Source organism: Hemitrygon akajei, chromosome 3 (genome assembly GCF_048418815.1).
Source record: "Hemitrygon akajei chromosome 3, sHemAka1.3, whole genome shotgun sequence".
NCBI classification, from domain to species: Eukaryota; Metazoa; Chordata; class Chondrichthyes; order Myliobatiformes; family Dasyatidae; genus Hemitrygon; species Hemitrygon akajei.
In genome coordinates this window covers 177,105,224-177,126,403 of record NC_133126.1, presented here as the reverse complement: position 1 = coordinate 177,126,403, position 21,180 = coordinate 177,105,224, and the positions used below count along the sequence as shown (strand labels likewise).

General features: G+C 42.9%; 1 protein-coding gene across 1 annotated transcript in view; it reads left to right on the top strand.

Moving 5' to 3' along the window:
* LOC140724601 (uncharacterized) overlaps positions 1-21,180 on the top strand; it is a 284,720-nt gene that overhangs the window by 218,020 nt on the left and 45,520 nt on the right. Inside the window, exons 37-40 of the mRNA XM_073039025.1 lie at positions 2,141-2,248; positions 8,368-8,475; positions 10,222-10,293; positions 15,829-15,957. Of these exons, the coding sequence (XP_072895126.1) occupies positions 2,141-2,248; positions 8,368-8,475; positions 10,222-10,293; positions 15,829-15,957 (417 nt within the window). The remainder of the gene's footprint in view (positions 1-2,140; positions 2,249-8,367; positions 8,476-10,221; positions 10,294-15,828; positions 15,958-21,180) is intronic.

Here is a 21,180-nt window from a genome sequence, read left to right as displayed (position 1 = left end):
ACACACACTCTTATGTTTCAGGAACAGTTTCTGACCCTCCACCATCAAATTTCTGAATGGGCAATGAATGAGTCCACCTACACTTCCTCACTTTTTTCCCTTTTTTGCACTACTTATTAAAATTGTGAAGTGTACTGCTGCTACAAAAGAAAAAAGTCATGACATATACCAGTGATATTAAACTTGATTCTGATTCTGATATCTAACTTTACAACATTTATTTCAGTGCAGAAGAAGCTATAATAGAAATCACAGTTTTGTAATGTACAAAGCATTATTTTTATGTTGCATTTACCATATTTACAGAATTTATTAATTAAATGTTGGAAATGCTTTTGCCTGTCATTTGAATTTCACTTTAGCAAGCCCCATGCATCTTGGAGTATAAGATCAGAAGAGATGGACGCAGAAGAAGGCCATTTGGGCCCTTGGTCTGCTATTCAACCATGATCGATCTTGAATCAGAATCAGGTTTATTATTGCTTGTATATGTCATGGAATTTGTTGTTTTGTGGCAGCAGTAGAGAGCAAAATTACTAAAAGTTTCAAAAGTAACTTATGCTCAAGACAAATAGTGTTCTTGTGTTCAGAAACCTGATGGTAACTGGGGAAGAAGCTGTTCCTAAAAGTTTGAGTGTGGGTCTCCTCCTCGATGGTAGTAAAGTGAAGATGGCACGTCCTGGATGGTGGGGGTGTTTAAAGAAGGATGCCAGCCTTAAGGGGAATTTGGGGAGGAATCCAACTGCCTGATTACTCTGCCCTATACATTTCAAGGGGGAGGACAGGACTGGATCATTTTCTGCCCACCCAATATCAATGTACACACACATACAAAATGCTGGAGGAATTCAGCAGGCCAGGCAGCATCTATGGAAAAGAGTAAACAGCCAGTGTTTTGGGCCAAGACGCTACACCGGGAAATGTCTAGGTTCAGAATTGGATCTATTATTTGTGATACATGTTGTGGAACTGGATGTTCTGTGGCAGCAGTACAATGGAACACAAAAATTACTATAAGTTACAAAATAATCAAACTAGTACAAAAATAAAGAATGATGTAGTGTTTATTGGTCGTTCAGATATCTGGTGGCAGATGGGAAGAAGCTATTCACTGAATGTATGTCTTCAGGCTCCTGTACCTCCTCCCTGATGGTAGTAACGAGAGAAGGGCATGTCCCAGATGGTGAGGGTCCTTAATGATGGATGCTGCCTCTTTGAGGCATCAGCTCTCGATGGTGAGGAGGGTTGTAGCCGTGATGGAGCTGGCTGAATCTGTACCTTCTGCAGCCTCTCTTGATTCTCTGCATTGGAGGCTTCATACCAGGCCGTGATGCAACCAGTCAGAATGTCCACTGCCATAGCAAAAATACCAACTCATGCCCATTTTGAATATACTCGGACATACTCGGAGTAAGCTAAGATTCATTATATTCTGGGGAAGAAATAGTCCTGCAACTCTGCCTTGAATTTTGAGACAATGACTATGGTTATAAACACCCAGTCAGAGGAACATCAACTCTACATCTACACTATAAAGCCACTAAAAAGCTTGTTTCTGTGATATGCTCTTTAAAGTTTAATACAAAAGTACCTTAGTACTATTAGTATAATGTCAGGCTAATTTTTAATCCCAGCATTTGTTTTATTTTATCTGTTTTTCATGTTTTATGCTCTTGATATGTATACACCTTCTTCTACCATACGTCTATTTTGAACAGTAATGTAAACAAAAAATATCTACCTACGCAATTAAGTTTTAAGTTGGTATATATAAATGTTTTAAAAATGAAAAAAATAGCCTTATTTGTCACATTTACATCGAAATATACAGAGAAATACATCGTTTGCATCAAATCAGCGACAATTGTACAAAGCAGCCCAAACTCTCACCGTGCCTCTGGTGTGAACCCAGCATGCCCACAACTTACTAACACTAACCACATGACTTTGGAACATGGGAGGAAACCAGAAAATCTGGAGGAAACCCCTGTGTTCATGGGGAGAACATAGAAACTCCTTACAGGCAGCAGTGGGAATTGAACCCCTGTCGGTCACTGACACTGTAGTAGTATTACATTATCTGCCATGCTATCGCGCTGCCAGGGTACACCTTTGTAATGGTTTTATTTCTCTTTTGCAGGTCCTGACGGGGTCCCTGGGGATCCTGGCCCATGTGGTCCAATTGGAAGGCCAGGAACACCTGGTTCAAAAGGAGTACATGGAGCTACAGGGGTTCCTGGTTTCCCAGGTAGCTATTTGAAATAAACAGCTGACCCACTAACAGTTTATCATCAGCATGTCAGGTGTATGGTAGGATCAAGTGTAGAAGTTGCAAGAAGAACTTGGGGGGAGAATCAAAGAAGTTTATTGCCTGGTGGCTCGTTATGTGGACTGTTGCAAGAACAAGATCTAATTCCACTCTGCTACTTTCTTCTTGTATTGTCTCACCCTGCCACCTCCCAGACTGCAAATATGCTTCCCTTAAAGCATGCTTTGAATTTTGCAGTGAGTCATAAAGTTAGATTGCTCCCTGTGACCATGGAAGAACGCCATCCACAATCAGCAAGTGAGTGAGCTCTGTGCAGTGGACTTTGACATTTCTTGCTTCAATTCAAGTGGGTCCCTGTCCTTGAGAAATATTGATGCCATCAAAATTGCTGACAATCTTATTATATTGGAGAATTCTCAAAAGCAACAAGCCAGGAAGGAGGAAGCGTTATTTTTAGTTCGAAAAATTGGAAGGTAAAAGTGAGAACTGGAAATAAATGGAAAAATAACAAAATTGTTATTTCAAAATCCATTTAATTAGGCACCACAGTCGCATAGCGCTGGCGCAATGCTATTACAGTTCAAGCGTCAGAGTTCAGTTCCTGTGTCATCTGTAAGGAGTCTGTACTTCTTCCCCATGGAATGTGTGGGTTTCCCCTGCATGCTCCAGTTTCATCCCACAGTCCGAAGTCCAAAGCAGGTTAATTGGTCATTGTAAATTGTCCCGTAATTTGGTTAGATTTAAATCGGGGTTGCTGGAGTGGTGTGTCACAAAGTGCCAAAAGGGCCTACTCTGGGCTGTATTGCCAAGTTAATGAGAAATATGTCTCTGAAGAATTACAATTCGCATAGAAAAGATACAACAGTGTGAGGTAGAACCAGAATGCATTGTTACGAACCCCGTAACTGGGTCACTTACCAGCGAAGATAGAGAGGTCCATTGAAGTCTGATGTTACTATTTTTAACAGTATTTATTAGTAAAAACACACAAAAATAATATCAATGCAAATATACAGATAATATACGTCGTCAATACTAAATCTAAAAGTGTGGGTATAATAATAATCAATAAGAAATAAGCTCTATCATTGTCTAGGGGATAATGTATTGTCCGATGGAAATATAAAGTTCACTCAGTTCATGCAGGCTGCAGCCTTTGGGGACCGCTGGGTTGCAATGGTTGGAGAGAGAGAGAGATTTGGGAGAAAAACTTGCCGGCTTTTCCTTTTATGATTTCGATCCGTCGGAGTCTCGTTGGTGTGGCCGTTCACTTGTGGCCTCTTCTTTAGCTAAGCCGTTCTTCCGTGATGAGCCTGCCATCCTGGCAAGGGAGTACGCATACAAGCCCTCACCAGCGTTCGCTATAAAACACTGTCACTGGATTTCCAGTGTTTCTCCTGGTGTGTCTAAAGGGGTTGTTCCCCAGACCCTCTTTTATCCTTACTCACGGGGTCTCAGATGTCAGTCAGGTTGGGATGATGCAATCCCTCAACCAGCCCACTCTGGTCGTCCCCTGAGGGGCTTCAATGAATAGTACAGTACTCAATACACAATTCCATCTCCAAGAGACAATAGCCGTTATCAATTTTGTTTCGCTGAGGCCAGGACACATTCCAAACCTTGTGGATTCTGCGTGTCTCTCTCTCATTTCCTGGGTCCCAGACCTGAATTAATAGCGATCTTGCGATTCTCAAAAAGGAGGGGGCGACTTTGTACCCTTTGGCCCCTCAGAGTTGCGGCACATTCGTAACAGCATAGAGAAGATGAATGTACACTCTGGGTTGCATAACTTAGTATCAATGGATTGAGATAAATTATCACTGGATGCATCATTGTGGTACTTTCAAAATGGAATCAGATTAATTTGCATTGCTTGGAATGAAATGCTTTCATCGGTTTCACACTGCATTTAATGAAAGTTAAGCAAAATAAATAAATCAGCCATGACTGATTGGCAGGACAGGTTTGATGGGCTGAATGGCCCAATTCTGCTCTTATATCCTATATGTTTATTAGTGGCAGAGTTTACTGAGCACTTCATTACAAACACAGCTCTTGCACCAAAATATTGCAGTCAAGGGTACTTTATACAAAGAACATTTGGCACGTATCTGAATGTTTTTCACTGTTGTTTTCTAGATTATCTTGAAGGTGACTGATAACTCCACACCCAGTGCATAATTGGAATTTGTGTGTTAAACTTCATGTGGAATCCTGATATTACTGACACAATATAAAAAGAGCAAATGCAGATGATTTCACAATGATTGCAATAGCAAAAATCAGGACATCCCTAATCAGAAACTATCTATCCCTCCCTCCAAAACTATTTCTTATAACATCATTCACCTTTTCACTAAGCGGTTTTAATTGAACCACTGCCTATCCACCTGGTGGAACTAATCTTTCCCTGCATTGTCACTCAAAATCAATAGTTCTGCAGACTTTTATCAAATTGTATTTAACCATTCTCAGTGAAATTAATTCCATTAGCTCAATACCTTCTGTACAGTACTGTGCAAATGTCTTAGGCACATATACATATATATTGGGTGTCGAAGAGTTTTGCACAGCACTATACTTGTCAATGTGGAGTGGAGACCGAGTCTGTAAATCTGGTGAGAGCAAAGGATGTTGGGAATGGCGAGGGTGGAGTGCTGTGGGAAGGGTCTGGGACAGGTGGCAGAGATGGAGTGCTAGGGACAGGGGTGGTGGCACTCAGCTCTGAGACACCGGACAAGGTCATTTGATTCCAAAGAATTGGTCTATTGATGATTACAGGAAGTCTTTCTGATGCTTCTCTCTCTCTCTTTTCCCAACCATGATTCCCCTCTCCCTGCCCCCTTCCCACTCTCAATCCACAACAGAGACCCATATCAGAATCAGGCTTATCATCACTCACATATGTCATGATTTTTTTTTTGTGGAGACAGTACAGTACAATGCATAAAAATACATCACTACTGTGCAAAAGTCAAAGGCACCTTAGCTATACATATATGCCCGTCTTTTGCAAAATAGATAGATAGATACTTTATTCATCCCCATGGGGAAATTCAACTTTTTTTCCAATGTCCCATACACTTGTTGTAGCAAAACTAATTACATACAATACTTAACTCAGTAAAAAAAATATGATATGCATCTAAATCACCATCTCAAAAAGTATTAATAATAGCTTTTAAAAAGTTCTTAAGTCCTGGTGGTAGAATTGTAAAGCCTAATGGCATTGGGGAGTATTGACCTCTTCATCCTGTCTGAGGAGCATTGCATCGATAGTAACCTGTCACTGAAACTGCTTCTCTGTCTCTGGATGGTGCTATGTAGAGGATGTTCAGAGTTATCCATAATTGACCGTAGCCTACTCAGCGCCCTTCGCTCAGCTACCGATGTTAAACTCTCCAGTACTTTGCCCACGACAGAGCCCGCCTTCCTTACCAGCTTATTAAGACGTGAGGCGTCCCTCTTCTTAATGCTTCCTCCCCAACACGCCACCACAAAGAAGAGGGCGCTCTCCACAACTGACCTATAGAACATCTTCAGCATCTCACTACAGACATTGAATGACGCCAACATACTGTACCTCAGTAAGATTCTGAGAGAGACATTGCCTGCAGTAAAGTGAGAAGAGGCAACAATATGTTCTTGGTGGCTCGAAATGTCCAATGAACTCTAACACCATGGGGAGCAAGAGAGTACCAGATTCAGTGGCTGGATCTTACAGAAGATCTTTCACCAGAAGAAGCGTACATTGATGCCCAGGCACTGAACATGTGAATGGCTCAACAGCATCAGCTCTCAGCATTAATATTTGTAACTCACCCACTCCATATCTGAAGACAAGAGAAGAAGGGAGAATTCCATGATGATTTTCACAATGTTCTGTGAGGACTTCAAGAGTAGCTTTATTGGCCACATGTACATTGAAACATCAAAACATAGAATGAATATAGACGTACAAACAAGCTGGATGAACTCAGCAGGTTGGGCAGCATCCGTTGAAAGGAGCAGTCAACGTTTTGGGTCGAGACCCTTCATCAGGACTAAAGAAGCGGGGTGCAGGAGCCCTATAAAGAAGGTGGGGGGAGGGTGGAAAACCAATCAGAGGAAAGATCAAGGGGTGGGGGAGGGGAGGCAGGGAAGGGATAGGCAGGAGAGGTGAAGAAGGAATCTAAGGGGAAAGCACTATGGGTAGTAGAAGAAGGCAGAGCCATCAAAGGTGATAGGCAGCTAGAAGAGGAGACAGAGTGAAAGTGGGATGGGGGAAGGGAGAGGGAGGGAATTACCGGAAGTTGGAGAATTCGATGTTCATACCAAGGGGCTGGAGACTACCCAGACGGTATATGAGATGTTGTTCCTCCAACCGAAGTTTGGCCTCATCATGGCAGTAGAGGAGGCCATGTATGGACATATCCAAATGGGAATGTGAAGGAGAGTTGAAGTGAGTGGCAACTGGGAGATCCTGTCTGTTGTGGCGGACAGAGTGGAGGTGCTTGACAAAGCAGTCTCCCAATCTGCATCGGGTCTCGCTGATGTAGAGGAGGCCGCAACGGGAGCACCGGATGCAATAGATTACCCCAACAGACTCACAAGTGAAGTGTTGCCTCACCTGGAAGGACTGTTTGGGGCCCTGAATGGTGGTAAGAGAGGAGGTGTAGGGACAGGTGTAGCACTTACGCTTACAGAGATAAGTACCAGGTGGGAGATCTGTGGGGAGGGACGTGTGGACCAGGCAGTCGCGGAGGGAACGATCCCTGTGAAAATCAGAGAAGGGTAGAGAGGGAAAGATGTCCTTAGTGGTAGGGTCCTGTTGAAGGTGGCAGAAGTTGCGGAGGATACTATGCTAGATCTGGAGGCTGGTGGGGTGATAGGTGAGGACAAGGGGGACACTGTCCCTGTTGTGGTGACGGGAGGATGGGGTGAGGACCGAAGTGCGGGAAATGGAGGAGATGTGGGTGAGGGCATTATTGATGAGGGCAGAAGGGATACCACAATTCTTAAAGAAAGGGGACATTTGGGATGTCCTGGAACGGAAAGCTTCATCCTTGGAGCAGACACAGTGGAGACGGAGGAACTGGGCATAGGCAATAGAACTTTTGCATTTGGCAGGGTGGGAAGAGGTATAATCAAAGTAGTTATGGGAGTCAGTGGGTTTATAGAAGATGTCAGTGGACAGTCTATCTCCAGAGATGGAGACTGAGTGATTGAGAAAGGGGAGAGAAGTGTCCGAGATGGACCAAGTGTATTTGAGGGCTGGGTGAAAGTTAGAGGCAAAGTCGATGAAATTGATGAGCTCAGCATGGGTGCATGAATATAGTTTTGCATCAATGACCAATACAGGCGAGGATTTTGCTGGGGCAGCCCACAAGTGTTACCACACTTCCAGTGCCTACATAGCATGCCTGCAACTCACTGGACATCTTTGGAATTTGGGAGGAAACCAGAGCACCCAGAGGAAACCTGCGTGGTCACAAGGAGAATGTGCAAACTCCTTACACACAATGGTGGAGAGTGAACCCCAATCAGTGATTGCTTGCGCTGTAAAGTGATTGCGCAGACTGCTAGGCTTCAGTAATCCTTTTGTTTATCCATTGTAATATTGGGTTACAATGCTTGAAGGGAATATGATGAATTAAAATAACCATTTTATGGGGAATCATAAACAGCATAGTAACATGTCCCTCTGGCAAATGAGTACCCAGCAACCATCTGTTCACAGTAAGGCCAGTTTTTGTTCTCATCATATATTCCCATTAGCTGCAGCTTTTTCCCAAAGCTCTTCCACTCAGCCAGTGGCCAATTAATCAAACAATCTACATTTCTTTGAGATATGGAAAGAAAGAAGCCAGACTCCTAGAGGAAGCCTACAGCATCATGGAGATCATTAAGAGAAGAATTTCTGCATTTGATAGAAATAATTAATTACCTTCAGGGGACTGGCAGCTCCTGCTAAATGTGGATTCCCTGATGTAGAGGGATGATTTGTAACTGTAGCTGTGTTTCTGAGGTGAAGGGTTATGTCATGGATGTTGCTCAAGTTAGAAACAAGATTCAAAATTTGTGTAATCAGTAATCATTTTGACAACTGTACTCTTAAGGTGATCAAGGACCTCCAGGAGATTCAGGAGCCCCAGGACCCCAAGGACCACCTGGAATCCCTGGACCACGAGGATCTCCGTGTGCTCCTGGTCCTCCAGGACCCAGAGGTAAGCTGAGGAGCATTCTCAAAATATGGCAGTATAATCAATGCATGCCATAACAACAGATAAGCCTCAGTAATTATTGTAGCCTTGAGTTATTATTTAAGGCCAGAACCATGCAGAACATGCCATTCTATTTTACATGTGATTGGCAGCTTAGCTGGAACACCATTTATTTTTCCTTCAATGATGTAGAAATTGGGTGGCGAGGTGGAGATACATCTATACCAAAGGAGATGTAAGGCACTCCTTCCCTCCGCTAGCCTGCAGGTCACCCTTGGGCAAGGTGTAGCACCTGCTTAGCCTTCCCCTTCTCCCCCACTCAGGGTGATGTGAAGCCATGGGATCAGGTGGTGGATGGTTGTACGAGCAGCTGGTGCATATCACAAGTTCTGGTTATGCGACCGCTGATGCCAGGCAGACAATCTCTGAAGAGTATTGATAATGGCTGGGGTCACCCATCTTGTTAAGACACTGCCCAGAAGAAGGCAATGGCGCACCTGCACCACTTCTGTAGAAAAATTTGACAAGAACAATCATGGTCGTAAGACCATGATTGCTGACATCACATGATAAGGCACATAATGATGATGTGGAAGTACATTGAGTGGATGGTGGTGCACACTATCAGCTCCTCCTTATTATGTATCAGCATGGTTTTTGTCACTGAGACAGAAAGCTGCTCATGCTAAAGTATTTGGGGAATACATTTTTGACTAATATATAAGTCATATTAGAATCTCTTATACTTCAAAAAGTGCAATTTCGTAAATAAATGACAACCAATACTGAATGATTTAGTGCCTCCAAATATTGTTGGTGGTGAGATGACTGTCCATTTCCTGGTGATCTGGTTGGGGCAATCATGAATTGTGGAATGTGTATTCGTATCAGATCCAGTAGATAGATAGATAGATAGATAGATAGATACTTTATTCATCCCCATGGGGAAATTCAACATTTTTTCCAATGTCCCATACACTTGTTGTAGCAAAAACTCATTACATACAATACTTAACTCAGTAATAATATGATATGCATCTAAATCACTAACTCAAAAAGCATTAATAATAGCTTTAAAAAAAAGTTCTTAGGTCCTGGCAGTTGAATTGTAAAGCCTAATGGCATTGGGGAGTATTGACCTCTTCATCCTGTCTGAGGAGCATTGCATCGACAGTAACCTGTCGCTGAAACTGCTTCTCTGTCTCTGGATGGTGCTATGTAGAGGATGTTCAGGGTTTTCCATAATTGACCGTAGCCTACTCAGCGCCCTTCGCTCAGCTACCGATGTTAAACTCTCCAGTACTTTGCCCACGACAGAGCCCGCCTTCCTTATCAGCTTATTAAGACGTGAGGCGTCCTTCTTCTTAATGCTTCCTCCCCAACACGCCACCACAAAGAAGAGGGCGCTCTCAACAACTGACCTATAGAACATCTTCAGCATCTCACTGCAGACATTGAATGACGCCAACCTTCTAAGGAAGTACAGTCGACTCTGTGCCTTCCTGCACAAGGCATCTGTGTTGGCAGTCCAGTCTAGCGCAACTGCCAAGCTGAACTGAACTTCACTGATCAAAGTACCTAAATTATATTTCACCTCAAGCAGCAGAGACATCATTATTCTCAGCTGCAAGTCGAAACAGGTATTCCATCTATCTGTAAAGTATAATGTTCATTGCTTTAAAAATTTTAATATGTTGAGCATATAGAATTTTTATGTATGATTTACGGTGTGTGTTCTCTTGACTCTAGGTCAGTCTGGATCACCAGGTTTAAACGGTTTAAATGGATTACGAGGACAAAAAGGAATACATGGTCCTCCTGGTAAGGATTACAGTATTTTCACATTGGTGCTAAATGTTGTATGAACGAGTATTCCATCCAACTAGTTACATCTGATCATTGTGTCCTCAGGTCATTATACTGAGATATTTAATCTTGAACACAGATACAACCCAAATCTCTTTGGTGTACCTTCAACCTCTGACTATCCCATTTTAATGTTATTGCCCAGAAATTCATTTACGAGGGGTGATTGATAAGTTCGTGGCCTAAGGTAGAAGGAGTCAATCTTAGAAAACCTAGTACATTTATTTTTCAACATAGTCCCCTCCTACATTTACACACTTAGTCCAGCGGTCATGGAGCATACGGGTCTTGGACCTCCAGAATGTGTCCAAGCAGGGGTGATTGATAAGTTCGTGGCCTAAGGTAGAAGGAGATGAGTTGTACAGCTCTCGTTACATGCACATGCAGTTCAACTCTTTGAGTGATTATGCAGAAAGTTTGAAGTTGATAACTCATCTCCTTCTACCTTAGGCCATGAACTTATCAATCATCCCTGATGAGTTATTAACTTAAAACTTTACCAAAGAAACCAGAGAATCTGAAGGAAATGCATGTTGTCACAGAGAGAATGTGCCATCCCCACACAGGCGGCGCCACCTGTCAGGGCTGAACACAGGTCTCTGCTGCTGTTATGGAATAATATCTAGTTGGTTTAAAAGAGTGGCAGGAGTGGATATCAGGCCACTGGAAAATGACACTGAAGAGCTAGTAATGGGGGACAAAGAAATGGTGGACAAACCTAACAACCACTTTGCATTGGTCTTCAATGGGGAAGACGAGCGCTGATGCCAGAAATTCAGGACTGTTAGGGGACAGAAAGGAGTGTAGTTGTAATTACTAAGGAGAAGGCGCTGGGGAAGCTGAAATGACTGAAGCTGGATAAGTCTCTTGGACCAGGTGGACCACATGCCAGAGTTCTGAAAGAGGCGGTTGGAGAGACTGTGGAGGCTTTGGTAGTGATCTTTGAAGAATCACTAGATTCTGCAATGATTCGGGAGGATTGGAAATTTCCAAATGTCACTCTGTTCTTTCAGAAAGGAGGGAGGCAAAAGAAAGGAAATTATAGGCTAGTTAGTCTGACTTCAGTAGCTGGAAAGATGTTAGAGTCCATTATTAAGGATGAGGTTTCAGGGTACTCGGAGGTAAATGATAAAATAGACCTAAGTCAGCATGATTTCCTAAAGGGGATAAATCTATTGGAATTCTTTAAGGAAATAAACTGGATAGACAAAGGACAGTCAGTAGTTGTTTACCGGGATTTTTAGAAGGTTTTTGACAAGGTGCCATGCATGAGGCTGCTTAACAAAATAAATGACAGCGTCAGGATGCTGGAGCAGGGATCCAATTGCAGACCCAGTACTGTGCACACAGTGATATTAATTGTGTAACAAATCCCAGGGTGCGAACGAAGTCAGCGTCAAAGTTCAGGCAGAGATTAAAACATCCAGAGATATCCAAAAACCAGAATTGGGAAACAGGCACAGTCGATATTCAGACAGACAGAGTACAGATATGAATGCTGGAAAGACTCAGGAAAATTCACTGGTACAATCTGGCAACAAACAGGTGAAAACACAGGACTGACATACACTGAGCAATAAACAGAGAGGCAGATGATAGGTGGAGCACAATGAGACACAGGTGGCAGCAACACAGGTAATAATGAGAAACGGATGAGAGACGGAGAATCTGAGGCCACAAACCAGACACGCCTGGGATCCTCTTCAGTTTGCGTATCAAGAGAAGGTGGGAGTGGAGGATGCTATCACGTATTTGCTGCACAAATCCCTCTCTCACCTAGAGTGGGTCAGTTGTGCTGTGAGGATTACATTCCTGGACTTCTCTAGTGCCTTTAACACCATCCAGCCCAGGATCTTAAGGCACAAACTAACGGAGATGAGAGTAGACTCTCACATGGTGGCTTGGATAGTGGACTACTTGACAGATAGACCTCAGTATGTGCGATTGGGAGACTGTAGGTCTGACACGGTGGTCAGCAGCACAGGAGCGCCGCAGGGGACCGTGCTCTCTCCGGTCCTGTTCACCCTGTACACATCAGACTTCCAATATAACTCGGAGTCCTGCCATGTGCAGAAGTTCGCTGATGACACGGCCATAGTGGGGTGTGTCAGGAATGGACAGGAGGAAGAGTATAGGAAACTGATACAGGACTTTGTGATATGGTGCAACTCAAACTACCTGCGTCTCAATATCACCAAGACCAAGGAGATGGTGGTGGACTTTAGGAGATCTAGGCCTCATATGGAGCCAGTGATCATTAATGGAGACTGTGTGGAGCAGGTTAAGACTTACAAGTATCTGGGAGTGCAGTTAGACGAGAAGCTAGACTGGACTGCCAACACAGATGCCTTGTGCAGGAAGGCACAGAGTCGAATGTACTTCCTTAGAAGGTTGGCGTCATTCAATGTTTGTAGTGAGATGCTGAAGATGTTCTATAGGTCAGTTGTGGAGAGCGCCCTCTTCTTTGTGGTGGCGTGTTGGGGAGGCAGCATTAAGAAGAGGGACGCCTCACGTCTTAATAAGCTGGTAAGGAAGGCGGGCTCTGTCATGGGCACAGAACTGGAGAGTATGACATCGGTAGCAGAGCGAAGGGCGCTGAGTAGGCTACGGTCAATTATGGAAAACATCCACTGCATAGCACCATCCAGAGACAGAGAAGCAGCTTCAGCGGCAGGTTGCTATCGATGCAATGCTCCTCAGACAGGATGAAGAGATCATTACTCCCCAATGCCATTCAGCTTTACAATTCCACTGCCAGGGGAAAGATATGTTAAAGTGCCGGGGTTATGACTGAGCTTAAGTTACCATTCAATGTATTTTAGAAAACTATTTAAGAACTTTTTAAAAGCTATTTATTAATGCTTTTTTTGAGAAGGTGATTTTAGATGCATATCATATTTATACTGAGTTAAGTATTGTATGTAATTAGTTTTTGATACAATAAGTGTATGGGACATTGAAAAAATGTTGAATTTCCCCATGGGGATGAATAAAGTATCTATCTATCTATATATCTATCTACTCAGTGATACAGGGGCCGGAGTAGAGCAGGAGCACATGGCAACACAAAACCACAGACTGACAGCTAGGGGGAAACACACAAAAAGACAGAGTTCAACTGGAGAGACTGACATACAGGAAAGATACTAGCATCGATAGAATATTGGTTAACTGGCAGGAAATGAAAATAAAGGGGGTCTTTTCTGGTTGGCTGCAGGTAACTAGTGGTGTCGTTTTTTTCACGTTGTACGCCGGTGATTTGGATGATGGAGCGTATGGCCTTGTGAGGTGTGGATGATGCAAAGGTAGGAGGAGGGGCAGGTAGTGTTGAGGAAACAGGGAATATATATAATAAGGACAGTTTAGGAGAAAGGGCAAAGAAGTGGCAGATGGAATATAGTATAGGGCACTTAGGTAGGAGGAATAAAGGCATAGGGGATTTTGTAAATGGGGATAAAATTCAGAAATCAGAGATGTAAATGGGCTTGGGAGTCTGTGTGTAGGATTCCTTAAAGGTTAACTTGCAGGTTGAGTTCGTAGTAAGGAAGGGAAAAGCAATGTTAGCATTTATTTTGAGAGGGATAGAATATAAAAACAGAGATGTAATGCAGAGGCTTTATAAGGCATTGATCAGACCATTCTAGAAGTATTGTGAGCAGTTTTAGGCTCTTTATCTAAGCAAGGATGGGCCTGCATTGGAGAAACCAGAGTTAGTTCATGAGAATGATCCTGGGAATGACAGGGTTAACGTATGAGGAGCGTTTGATGGCTCTGGGTCTGTATTCACTGGAGTTTACAAGAATGAGAGAAGATCTCATTGAAACCTATTGAATATCAGAAGGCCTAGATAGAGTAGACATAGATAGATAGATGATAGATAGATAGATACTTTATTCATCCCCATGGGGATATTCAACTTTTTTTCCAATGTCCCATACACTTGTTGTAGCAAAACTAATTACATACAATACTTAACTCAGTAAAAAATATGATATGCATCTAAATCACTATCTCAAAAAGCATTAATAATAGCTTTTAAAAAGTTCTTAAGTCCTGGCGGTAGAATTGTAAAGCCTAATGGCATTGGGGAGTATTGACCTCTTCATCCTGTCTGAGGAGCATTGCATCGATAGTAACCTGTCGCTGAAACTGCTTCTCTGTCTCTGGATGGTGCTATGTAGATGACGTTCAGAGTTATCCATAATTGACCGTAGCCTACTCAGCGCCCTTCGCTCAGCTACCGAAGTTAAACTCTCCAGTACTTTGCCCACGACAGAGCCCGCCTTCCTTACCAGCTTATTAAGATGTGAGGCGTCCCTCTTCTTAATGCTTCCTCCCCAACACGCCACCACAAAGAAGAGGGCGCTCTCCACAACTGACCTATAGAACATCTTCAGCATCTCACTACAGACATTGAATGACGCCAACCTTCTTAGGAAGTACAGTCGACTCTGTGCCTTCCTGCACAAGGCATCTGTGTTGGCAGTCCAGTCTAGCTTCTCGTCTAACTGTACTCCCAGATACTTGTAGGTCTTAACCTGCTCCACACATTCTCCATTAATGATCACTGGCTCCATATGAGGCCTAGATCTCCTAAAGTCCACCACCATCTCCTTGGTCTTGGTGATATTGAGACGCAGGTAGTTTGAGTTGCACCATATCACAAAGTCCTGTATCAGTTTCCTATACTCCTCCTCCTGTCCATTCCTGACACACCCCACTATGGCCGTGTCATCAGCGAACTTCTGCACATGGCAGGACTCCGAGTTATATTGGAAGTCTGATGTGTACAGGGTGAACAGGACCGGAGAGAGTACGGTTCCCTGCGGCGCTCCTGTGCTGCTGACCACCGTGTCAGACCTACAGTCTCCCAACCGCACATACTGAGGTCTATCTGTCAAGTAGTCCACTATCCAATCCACCATGTGAGAGTCTACTCCCATCTCCGTTAGTTTGTGCCTTAAGATCTTGGGCTGGATGGTGTTAAAGGCACTAGAGAAGTCAAGGAATGTAATCCTCACAGCACAACTGACCCCCTCTAGGTGAGAGAGTGATTTGTGCAGCAAATACGTGATAGCATCCCATAGCAAACATAGGATGTTTCCCATAGTCGGAGAGTCTAAGGCACAGCCTCAGAATAGAAGGATGTCCCTTTAGAACAGAGATAAGGAGGAATTTCTTTAGCCAGAGAGTGGTGAATCTGTAGAATTCATTGTCAAGCCATCAGGTGTACTTAAGTGAACGTTAATAGGTCCTTTATGATCAAAGGTTACGAGGAGAAGGCAAAAGCATGGGGTTGAGGGGGTAATAAATCAGCTATGGTGGAATTTTGGAGCAGACGCAATGGACCAATTGACCTAATCCTGCTCCTATGTCCGATGTTCTAAGATCCTTTACCCTATATACTCGACCTCAAATTGTCTCTGTTGTAAATTCATCATTATTCCATGAACTGCAGCTTGGTCTATTAATGTTGCTGTCATTTTAAAGGTCCCAGTGAACCAGGACCACCTGGGTTACGAGGACCAATTGGAAATAAGGGTTCAAGGGGTGATCGTGGACCGCCTGGAGGACAGACTCCATGCCCAGGAGGCAGTCCAGGACCTCAAGGGCCTCCAGGTAGGAATGTACCTTAACTTAAGGAATCAATTTTCTTGATATGTTGCATTTTAAATTTAAGATATTAGTTCTCTATTACTTTACTTTATTGTCACCAAACAATTGATACTAAAGCGTACAATCATCACAGCGATACTTGATTCTGCGCTTCGTGCTCCCTGGACTACAAATCAAAGTAAATATAATAAAAATTTAAATTATAAATCATAATTACAAAATAGAAAAGGGAAAGTAAGGTAGTGCAAGTCAGGTCCAGATATTTGGAAGGTACGGCCCAGATCCAGGTCAGGATCTGTTCAGCAGTCTTATCACAGTTGGAAAGAAGCTCTTCCTAAATCTGGCTGTAAGAATCTTCATGCTCCTGAACCTTCTCCCGGAGGGAAGAGGGACAAAAAGTGTGTTGGCTGGGTGGGTCGTGTCCTTGATTATCCTGGCAGCACTGCTCTGACAGCGTGCGGTGTAAAGTGAGTCCAAGGATGGAAGATTGGTTTGTGTGAGGTGCTGGGCTATGTTCATGATCTTCGGCAGCTTCTTCCGGTCTTGGACAGGACAACTTCCATACCAGGTTGTGATGCACCCTAGAAGAATGCTTTCTACGGTGCACCTATAAAAATTAGCGAGTGTTTTAGGGGACAGGCCAAATTTCTTCAGCTTTCTCAGGAAGTAAAGGCGCTGGTGGGCCTTCTTGGCAGTGGACTCTGCTTGGTTAGACCAAGTCAGGTCATTTGTGATATTCACACCGAGGAACTTAAAGCTTTTGACCTGTTCCACCTGCACACCACCAATGTAGATGGGGTTGTGCGGTCCGCTACACCTTCTGAAGTCAACAACCAATTCCTTTGTCTTATTATACGTGCTATTTACATGTTTGATTAACATTTATGCTTTGAACAACATCTCTAAGATTCATTTTCACCCAGGAAGGGATTATAAGAAGGAATTGTAGCTTTGACTTTTGGATTGATGTGCATCTGTCCTTAATACGTGTTCATATCCACGTTTCAATTATTCATAAATGATTATTGAGGGTCCTCTTATCCTGCTTGCTTCCCATGCACGTGATATGTTTCTACATCATTTAACTTGTACAACAGAGGATTGACTTTGACCACAATTTGTTTCTGATATTGAAATGAATCTCAAAAGCTTGAGTACACTTTGCCTTCAGTACATTAACAAAGCATTACATTAGTTTGGGATTTTTATTCCCGTACTTCCTGTGAGTATTCTGGTGTATTTTCATGAGTATTTTATCTGCCAGATGATATGAGCTTCAAAGAGTTACAGACCTGTACAGGATGGAATATCGACCCTTCCATTAAAATTTGCACAAGCTAAACAAATTGCCCAACAGAGCTTGTCTCATTTCTCTGCATTTGGCTAATATGGCTCTAAACCAGGGGTTCCCAACCTTTTTTATGCTACGGACCCCTACCATTAACTGAAGGGAACATGGATCCTAGGTTGGGAGCCTCTGCTCTAAACCTTGCCTATCCATGCATCCGTCAGATGTCTTTTAACTTTCCTCTAACAGCTCATTCCGTGTATATCTGTGTGGAAAAAGCTACCTCTCAGACCCTTTTTAAACCTGCGCCCTTTAGTGTTTGACTGCCCTACCCTAGACTGTGGCTATTCACCTTATCACTGCTTCTCATGATCTGTAACGTTGCCCAAATTTCACTGTAATTCCGAGTAAAACACAAATATTGCATTGAAACACAAGAATTCCACAGATGCTGGCAATCTTGGGCAACCCACGCAAAATGTTTGAGGAGCTCAGAAATTTAAGTGGCACCTAAAGAGAAAAAGATACAGTCAGCATTTTAAACTGAGACCAAGAGTTCCTCCAGATTTTGTGTGTGCTACTGCATTGAAATCCTGTTATATAAGACAAACCTAAGCCCGCAGAGCTATAAAACGATCTTTTGGACTTCCTGAGAAACTGTCCCACTATCCCTGGGAACAGAGAAGATATTTTGGATTGATAGTTATATTGAACAAAATGCATGTGCACACATGAATCTGCTTTATGATTAACACTGTAATTGATGTCAGGTATTGATTGGAGGCTTAATTATGTGGGCGTTCAGAGCACTGTCCAATGATCCACATCAGCATAGCTCAATGGAAACATGAATGATCTTACAATGGCTTGGCAACGTGTAATACCACTTCATTGTTATCTCATTCATTTGGAATCATCTTGTGCCTAATCACTATTTCCTACATGTGTTAAAAGGAGAAATCTGCTGAGTATTTTAACATTTTTTTCTTTTGCATTTGTGCACTTGTCTTTCACCAATATCCTCACATGACTGGATACTACCTCCGACTGCTTGGTATTTGCCCTTATGAACTTACTCCAGGTCCTACAGGTGAGCACTCACACTGATTAATTAAATACTTTTTTTAAAACGAACTTCATTTGTCCTATGTACATTGAAACGTACGGTGAAATGTGTCATTTGTGTCAATGAGCAACAAAGTTCATAAGACCGTAAGATACAGGAGCAGAATTAGGCCATTTGACCCATTGGGTCCGCCATTTCAACATGGATGATCCATTTTTCCTCTCAGCCCCAATCTTATACCTTGTCCTCCCCTAACCCCCACACACCACCATATCCCTCCATGCCTTGAACAATCTATCAACCTCTGCCTTAAATGTACATAAAGATTTGGCCTTCACAGTTGCCTGCAGCAAGGAGTTCTACAGATTCACTACTCTCTGGCTGAAGAAGTTCCTCTTCATTTCCATTCTGAAAGGATGCGTCTCTTTTCTGAGGTTGTATCCTCTCCCATCATAGGAAACATTGTCTCCACATCTACTCTATCAAGGCGGTTCAACATTTGATAGGTTTCAATTAGGTCACCCTTCATTCTTCTAAATTCCAAGACCAGTGCAATCAAACGCTCTTCATATGACAAGCCATTCAATCCTGGAGCCAATTTTGTGAGCTTCCCTTGAATCTTCTCCGGTGTCAGCATATCCTTTCTAAGGCAAGGGGCCTAAAACTGCTCACAATATTCTAAGCGAGGCCTCACCAGTGCTTTATAAAGCCTCAACTCTGTGTGCTTGCTTTTATGTATATTCTGGTCCTCTTGAAATGAATGCCAACATCATCACATTTGCCCTCCTGACCGCTGACTCAACCTGAAAATTAACCTTTAGGGAATCCTGCACAATACCCCAAGTCCCATTGTGCCTGAGATTTTTGAGTTTTCTCTCCATTTAGAAAACAGTGTACCCTTTTATTTCTTCTACCAAAGTGCGTGGCCATATGCTTCCCAACACTGTATTCCATCTGCCACTTCTTTGTCCATTCTCCTAATCTATCTAAGTCCTTCTGTAGTCTCTCTACTTCCGTAAAACTACCTTCCCCTCCACCTATCTTCATATCATTGGCAAACTTTGCAACAAAGCCAACAATTCCATCATACAAGTCAATGCATATAATGTGAAAAGAAGCAATCCCAAAGCAGATCCCTGTGGAAGACCACTAGTCACCGGCAACCAACCAGAAAAGGTTTCCTTCATTCCCACTCTTTGCCTCCTGCCAATCAGTCACTGCTTTATCCATGCTAGAATCTTCCCTATAATACCATGGGCTCTTAACTTGTTAAGCAGCCTCATGTGCGCACCTTGCATAGGCCTTCGGAAAATCCAAATACACAACATCAACTGATTCTCCTTTGTCTATCCTGCTTGTTATTCCTTCAAAGAATTCCAAGAGATTTGTCAGGCAGGATTTTCCCTTAAGGTAACTATGCTGACTACGGTCTGTTTTATCATTGCTTCCAAGTACCCCAAAGCCACATCCTTAACAATAGACTCCAACATCATTCCAACCACTGAGGTCAGACTAACTGGCCGGGTGTTTCCTTTCTTCTGCCTCTCCCTCCTTTCTTGAAGAGTGGAGCAACAGTTGCAATTTTCCAGTCTTCTGGAACCATTCCAGAATTAGTGACTCCTGAACGATCATCTCTAGTGCCTCCACAATCTCTTCAGCCACCTCTTTCAGAACCCGGAGGTATAGTCCATCTGGTCCAATTAACTTATCTATCTTCAGACCTTTCAACTTCCCAAGCACCTTCTCCCTAGTAGTGGCAACTTCACACACTTTATCCCTAATGCCTGGAACTTCCACCATACTGCTAGTGGCTTCCAGTGAAGACTTGCAAAATACTTATGCAGTTTGTCTGCCATGTCCTTGTTTCCCATTACTATCACTCCGGCATCATTTTCCAGAGGACTGATATCCACCTTTGCTTCTCTTTTACACTTCATCTACCTGAAGAAACTTTTGGTATCTCCTTTAATATTACTGGCTCACTTACTTTTGTTTTCCATCTTTTTCTCCTTTCTGACCTTTTTAGTTGCCTTCTGTTGGTTTATAAAAGCTTCCAATCCTCCAACTTCCCGCTAATTATTCCTCTGTTATATGCCTTCTCTTTGGTTTTTATGTTGCCTGTGCCTTCTTTTATCAGCCACAGTTGTGTCATCTTACCTTTGGAATACTTCTTCCTCTTTGGGATGTATATATCCTGTGCCTTCCGAACTGCTTCCAGAACTTCCAGCCATTGATACTCTGCCGTCATCCCAGCCAGTGTTCTTTTCCAATCAATTCCGGCCAATTCCTCTGTCATAATTCTGTATGTAATTTCCTTTACTCCACTGTAATACTGATACATCTGACATTAGCTTCTCCTTCTCAAATTTCAGAGTGAAGTTGATCATATCAAGATCACTTGCACCTAAGGTTTCTTTTACCTTAAGCACTCTAATCAATTCTGGTTCATTACCCAGCACTCAATCCAGAATAGTTGAACCTCTTGTGGGCTCAACTGTGAGCTGTTCTCAAAAACCATCTCATAGGCATTCTAGAAATTCCCCTTCTTGGGATCCAGCACCAACCTGATTTTCCAAATCTAACTGCTTATTGAAAACCCCTGTGACAATTGTAACGTTACGCTTTTGGCAAACATTTTCTTTCTCCCATTGTAAGTTGTGGACCACATCCTTACTACTGTTTGGGGGCCTGTATACAACTCCCATAAGGGTCTTTTTACCTTACGGTTTCTTAGCTCTACCACAATGATTCAACACCTATGTCATTTCTTTTTAATGATTTGATTTCATTTTTTATCAACAAATCTGAGCCACCTCCCTGCCTAGCTGCCTAATCCTTTCGATACAATGTGTATCCTTGGACATTAAGCTTC